Below are 6,358 nucleotides of genomic sequence, written 5' to 3' on the forward strand. Positions count from 1 at the left end.
CCAAATATTCAAAAAATGATTTAGCACAGCAACTCATACATTAATGTGCAATACAAACATCAAAATCAAACACAGAGTACAGCAACTAGGATGCAAAAACACACATTACAATCAAGAATATTCTGCAGGGACAATTGCACGGAAAGTGAGAAAGATGATGGTGTGTTGTGCAGTCCATTGAGGAGGGGCGTCAGAGTCCAACAGAGACTGACAGAAAGCGATGAGGAGGGATTAAGAGAGTGTGAGAGAGGTAACTCTGGTATATGACTGAGGTTTGTTCAGACAGATGCAGCTATCTGCAGATGGAGGCTGAGGAAGGATCGGAGCTCTGCTTTCCACAGCTGCTGAACACCTCATGCAGGAAGCCCACTGTGCTTTGGCACCAAGCTTTTCTCCCTCTCATTTTGATATCCATCTCTACGCTCACTGTAGCTCTCAACCTGCTTGTCATCATCTCAGTTTCCCACTTCAGGCAAAGAGTCTACAATTTCAGTTTTATAAAGATTGAGTGAGCTACTGTCAACAACATTCCTTGATTTCTTTAAACAATGACTGTAACGTTTTAATTACTTTAACTGTGCTTTTACTGTGACAAGTCAAACTGCCTGCTCAGAATAAGTGTTATTGGTAAAACTGATTAGAAACTGGTGAACAGCTACCACAGATTACGAGAAAAATGATCTTTGAGTAGGTAGAATAGCTGAATAGTGCTGCACCTTTGCACATTAGACTTGAGTTATGTCTTACTATTTTTGCAATATATAGCTCAAGTGTCATTTTGAATTGTCCACACTTAACCAAATGGCAACTACAGATGTGTTTTTTTTCTCATACTTGTTTTGGTTCTTTTGCTATTCAGATATGAGGGCTGGTTGGTTTTTATTGACACTTTTCTCTTTCCCACCAGGCAGCTCCACACACCCACCAACATCCTCATCCTCTCTCTGGCTGTCTCAGACTTAATCGTGGGCCTCCTGCTGTTGCCAGCAGATATCTTCATCACAATATCCTGCTGGTTTCTCGGTGACCTCGCGTGCTCTCTGTTTAATTATGTGTTCTTCATCATTACCTCTGCATCAGTAGGCAACATGGTGCTCATATCAGTGGACCGCTATGTGTCTATCTGTGACCCTCTTCGTTACACCACCAGAGTCACAGTGAAAAGAGTCCGACTCTGTGTTTCCATGTGTTGGCTCTGTTCTGTTTCCTACAGTGGTGTGTTAGTAAGGGATGGCCTGACTCAACCAGGCAGGTATAATTCCTGCCACGGAGAGTGTGTGATTTTCATTGACTACATCACAGGGACTGTTGACCTCGTTTTGACGTGTATTTTTCCGGTTACTGTCATCATAGTTCTGTATATGAGAGTATTTTCTGTGGTTGTGTCTCATGCTCGGGCCATGCGCTCTCACGTTACAGCCGTTACACAGCAGCTCTCAGGGGGTTCAAAAACAAAGAAATCGGAGCTGAAAGCAGCCAGGACTCTTGGCATTGTTGTAGTTTTGTTCCTAATTAGTTTCCTCCCATATTACACCGTCTCCCTTGTAGGTGACAGCCTGCTTAGTAATTCATATGTATCCTTTGTGCTCTATCTGTTCTATTTAAACTCATTTCTGAACCCTTTGATCTATGCATTGTTTTACCCGTGGTTTAGAAAAGCAGTAAAACGTATTGTTGCTCTGCAGCCTGGCTTCTGAGAGGCCAACATAGACTGTGAAGTGACTGAAATTAAATCAGCGCTGCAAAGTTTTTCATCAACTCAAAATCCCTAAATGTCACGCTCTCTGTAAACTGTATAATAAACAGTATGAGTCTTTCTACTCAACAAAATGTGATTTAAGGACTACAAGTTATTGCATTGGTTGGAAAAATGTGCATATTTTTCTCTCTGGTTCTTTTTCATTTTTAAAGTTAAAGTAAAACAATGGAGAGATGGAAGAAACTGCAAATTAAACAATATGATTTTAATTCCTACATCCCACAGATGATGAGATGAGATCCATAATTAATGTAAAAATAGTCCAGGACTATTACAAGATACTGAAAAAAAACACTTATAAAGTCCTGTGTTCTTAGGGTATTCTTGAGTTTACTTTGATTTTATATAAACTAATATCAATATCAAAAGTGCTGTTTTTAATGTTGCAGATGGTTGAGAGGTGGAGCTTTCTTATACTGCTGTGTTGTTTATTCAAGAAAATGCATTTTGTAAACTGGTTATTGTGTTAAGTACAAAAATCATACTAAGCAGTCAAATGTAGTAGAATATTGGAGTAAAGTACAGTTACCTTAAAATTATATTTTACCACAGTATTTGAATAACTCAGAATTCATATCTGTACACTTCAGCTGTCAGTAATTCATCAATGTACCAGAAGATGGAGCTGTTGACTTTTTCCAGGACAGAACTTAAGTAACGTACAACAACCCTCTCTGCCACTAGAGGTCCTTGTTTGCTCTCTCTGCACAGTGAACAAACACATACCACACTGGCACATGCACTCATTTGTTTACTTGAAAGCCTGTTTTCTCTGTCAGTTCTGGGACAGGTTGTGTCCTGTCGGAGTGTGTCATCTGGACTTTGAAGCACACGCCCCATTCTGGCACAAGACAAATAGAAGTGGAGAGCGATTTTGATAGATTTGCTTTTTTGACAGGGACAGTTACAACATGTATGCAATTGCAGGAGTTTCAGATAAAATATAAAAAGCAACACAATGCTGTTTTTGAGAATGATTCATCCTTTCTAAAAATATTATGGCTTTGTACCACAATTTTACCAGTGTCTGTCAGATTCATAACTGCTGAGTTATGCTCATATCATTCATATCATATCAGGCAGTCAAGGACAGAATGCTCAGACTTGTTATTTACAGGCAATTATAGGAACAGCATGGAATGGTTGAAAAAAAAACTTTTTTAGTTTTTTGTTTCCATCCTTCGTGGTCGAGGAGTTTTGAGCTAAAAGGTGAACTTTGCTATTTCATGAATCACTGTGAAAGTTGCTCCTTTTTTTTGCATTGTGGACACCCTAACAATTTTGATGCGACTGGCCAGCTGGTGAGGTTGGGAGTCAAATATCTTATTGTATATTGTTATTGTTTTGAACCTGACAGGGAGTTAAATGGGTATATGCAGCATAGACTGTGCCAAGTTGCATAGCATATAAAGGTGTATAATCACTCTGTTTATTTCTGAAATAAATTGTTGTTTTCTCACAGCCATGGTTGGTAAATGTGCATGGTTTCACATTTCAGCATGTTTAATGAAACATGTGGACAGGTTTTTAAGATACCCTCCTCTCAAACAAACACATAACTGCCATGATGAGGTAGTAAACAACATAACATAAAAAAACTAGAATTTCAAACTAGTCAACTCCATTAGCAATTAGCAGCTGATGTACTCTTTGCTGATGTACTACCATCAAAGAATGCCCAAACAGTCCTACAGCATAATCAACACACTCTACACATAATCCTCTCTGGCCTATGAAGGTTGTCTGTAACTCGACATGTCTGGAGCTGCTGCTGCGCATTCCTCCGTCTGCCTGCGTGACGCCTGCTGCCAACCAGAATCCAGCTGTTTAACAGGCAGGTGACTCAGCAGGCAGAGCAGAGCTTCTGCTGAACAGCTCAGAGTCCTGGTGAAGACAGATAGACGCCGTGCTCACTCTGGGATTGATAAAACTGTAGGATACTGACATGTTATTGATAGTTGGATGAACATCTAAATGGTAACAAGAAGATCCCAAAAGAAAGAAGAAAAAATGTACCTGTTCCCTCCGGGGGAAATCACAAGGGGCAGCAATACTTTCAATAGCCATTTAATGAAGTTAAGAATATTGTAACCCTAGTTCTATGAGCCCTCTACTGGGCCCTATGGGAACTAATCTTCTCCAATCACGAGCACACATTTGCCCACAGACGTTTTTCAAAAGAATAGCCAGCCAATCAGGACGTGCCTACCCGATAATGTGCGATTTAAGGTAGCTCACGTTGCTGTCTGCCATCCTGCACCCTCTTCAACAAGCAATGTAAGAGCGAAAGGCTCCTCTTGGTAGAGGGCTCTTAGAACTAGGATAACAATATCATTACCTTCATTCTTACTCCCACAGGCACCGCCCTCTACTGGACTCTATGATTACAGTGGGCGGAGCCTGATAAATGCATACCTTGCTGCAACATAAACATCGATGCTACCACACTGACTGCCACATAACATAACAACATAACATGCCAATGCGTCCATCCAGGGTTGGATCGACCTGCTTGTCAGGGAGAACCATAGCGGACAATGGGTGTTACATTTGCAGCGTCCCCAGCTGCACAACAGGATGAACAGGCGCCTGGTCTAGCTAGTGGAGACTGTCACCAGACAGAGGGATATTGGACAATAGACAACATTTTGATTTTTACTTATATTCAAATCTATGTCTGAAATCACTCACTCGTTCATGCTTTTCCCACTAAAACAAGTCAAAATATCTTCTATGAAAAGACCTACTGGGCGAAGTGAAATCTCTCACATTGATTTGTTATTGTAAATCAAAAGGATAGGATTCTCTTCTATTTATTATTCATTGTTATTTGTATTTTTTCTGCAGAAATACATAACACCGGCATGCATGACCATTCATTTTTACACAATTTAAACAAGCTGGGCTTCTGTTGTGTAAACTGTTTCAGAAACTGTTACCATAACCAATAGAATAACCAACTAAATAATGAATAGAAAATATGTCCAAAACTACAAAAATCCAGATTACGAAAAAACAGAACAAGAGAAATTAAAAAAGCTGACAAACAGGAAATCAAAAATGATTAATAAGATATAGTAATTTCTGCCTTGACGACTTCGACCAGATAAACTTAGTCATTACTCCCTCACCCACTCTGTCCTCTCAGCTCCTCACTTCCTGTAACAACAACAAGGCAAAACATGTTGGTGAACTCGGAGCTTCATTTTCATTTCAGGAGGAGAGATGAGAGAGGGGTAAAAATGTGTCAGACTGATGGTTTGGATGAGGATCAGTGTGTTTTATTCATGCCAGGGGGTGTCTACCAACACACACACACACACACACTCCGCCACCTTACCCTCAAATGAGAGCTGACGTCCCCCTGAGGGGAAGCCGTCTCTGACCTTGTCTCCCTCGGCAAAGACAGAGTCCATTTTAAAATGAAATACTCGTGATTCTAAATCATTCCCATTCTATTGTGATTGTTTTACTGTCCCATTGTTATTTCATGTTACATCTGATATCTGAAGAAAAGGGCTGGGTTTACTGAGTGACCTGTCGAGACACGTCTCAGACGACGATAAAAACAAGCAGAGCTAACGTGTGGAGAGGAGGGAGCGATGTCGCAGCATGCTGCAGGCTGTCAACCACACTGATGTATGAGTTGAAGGCCGAAGACATGAAGAACATGAATATGTGGTGAAGCCGTTGTCCTCAGGGTGGAACCACCTGGATGTACTAAACGGCTGTGGGGCTGCTGTGTCTGTCCATTTGTAATAGGGCACATTTGTGTCTGCAGTCACAACTATACAGTGATTATCAGCTATATTCTACTTGGGTCATAAAAAGTTTAGGTTTCTGATTGGCTTGCAAAGATCTTATGTTAAAATAATACCTTCTGCATAGCTGTGGAGATTCGTGAGGGTTCATGTGACCAACGTTTCCTCATACAACGTTTCGCATCTTGCGGAAAGTTAAAATCTTTTTTGTATTCAAATGAAAGTCAGCAACACGTGTCAATTGCTGCGTGTTACATGCATAGAGTCTTTTCAAAATAAACTTCAATCTTCATAGGAAACAACTTAGTTAGGTTTAGGAAACAAACCTATAAATTAGATTTATGAAATAAATCACTGTTTGGCTTAAATAAACTACAGAAGTACCTTTTACTGAAGTATGCAAGTTACGTGACGGATAAGTCAACATTGACTTCTTGTTTCACACATATAACAGCTGTCTCCTTGCTGAAAGATCCTAGTTTGTTGGACCTATCCTCCCACTCGGTGTGAGCGTTTGCGGTCATTATACTTCCTTGTTCATGATTAAAACATACTTGCAATATCTACGGATTAAGGCGCATCATTTTTTGTAGGTATAGCTATGAATGCTGGAGGAGAACAGCCTGATGTAAGGTACATTCCTTCATCTGGCCATGTTCGTGAGAGTCTACACATATCTTTGCAGACTCTATACATGCATGCCCATGTGAATAGTCCACTCAAGCCTTCCTGGAGTCTGTAGCCTTGCACGATAATTACAAGACTCCAGGAAGTAACCACACCCAACCAAGAAATAGTCCCAGCACTTAACTCTCCACAAAACCACAACTTTGTGTAC

The 6,358-nt window shown here is 40.4% G+C and overlaps 1 protein-coding gene across 1 annotated transcript; it reads left to right on the forward strand.

The window, feature by feature from the left end:
• The first annotated feature begins 302 nt into the window (after nucleotides 1–302).
• LOC137889922 (trace amine-associated receptor 13c-like) lies at nucleotides 303–1,697 on the forward strand. The gene is made up of 2 exons (XM_068733964.1): nucleotides 303–472; nucleotides 908–1,697. Exons 1-2 carry the CDS (start codon nucleotides 303–305, stop codon nucleotides 1,695–1,697), a joined length of 960 nt encoding a protein of 319 aa, XP_068590065.1.
• Nucleotides 1,698–6,358: the final 4,661 nt, after the last annotated feature.

This window comes from Cebidichthys violaceus, unplaced genomic scaffold (genome assembly GCF_023349555.1).
Source record: "Cebidichthys violaceus isolate CVI_PGR_0920_01 unplaced genomic scaffold, fCebVio1.0.p SCAF_11, whole genome shotgun sequence".
Taxonomy (NCBI): domain Eukaryota; kingdom Metazoa; phylum Chordata; class Actinopteri; order Perciformes; family Stichaeidae; genus Cebidichthys; species Cebidichthys violaceus.

Bases quoted from the DNA above. Each gene is read 5' to 3' on its own strand.
- LOC137889922 (XM_068733964.1), top strand. From the start codon at position 303: ATGGAGGCTGAGGAAGGATCGGAGCTCTGCTTTCCACAGCTGCTGAAC. The intron at 473-907 runs GCAAAGAGTCTA...CTTTCCCACCAG, and splicing joins ATCTCAGTTTCCCACTTCAG to GCAGCTCCACACACCCACCA.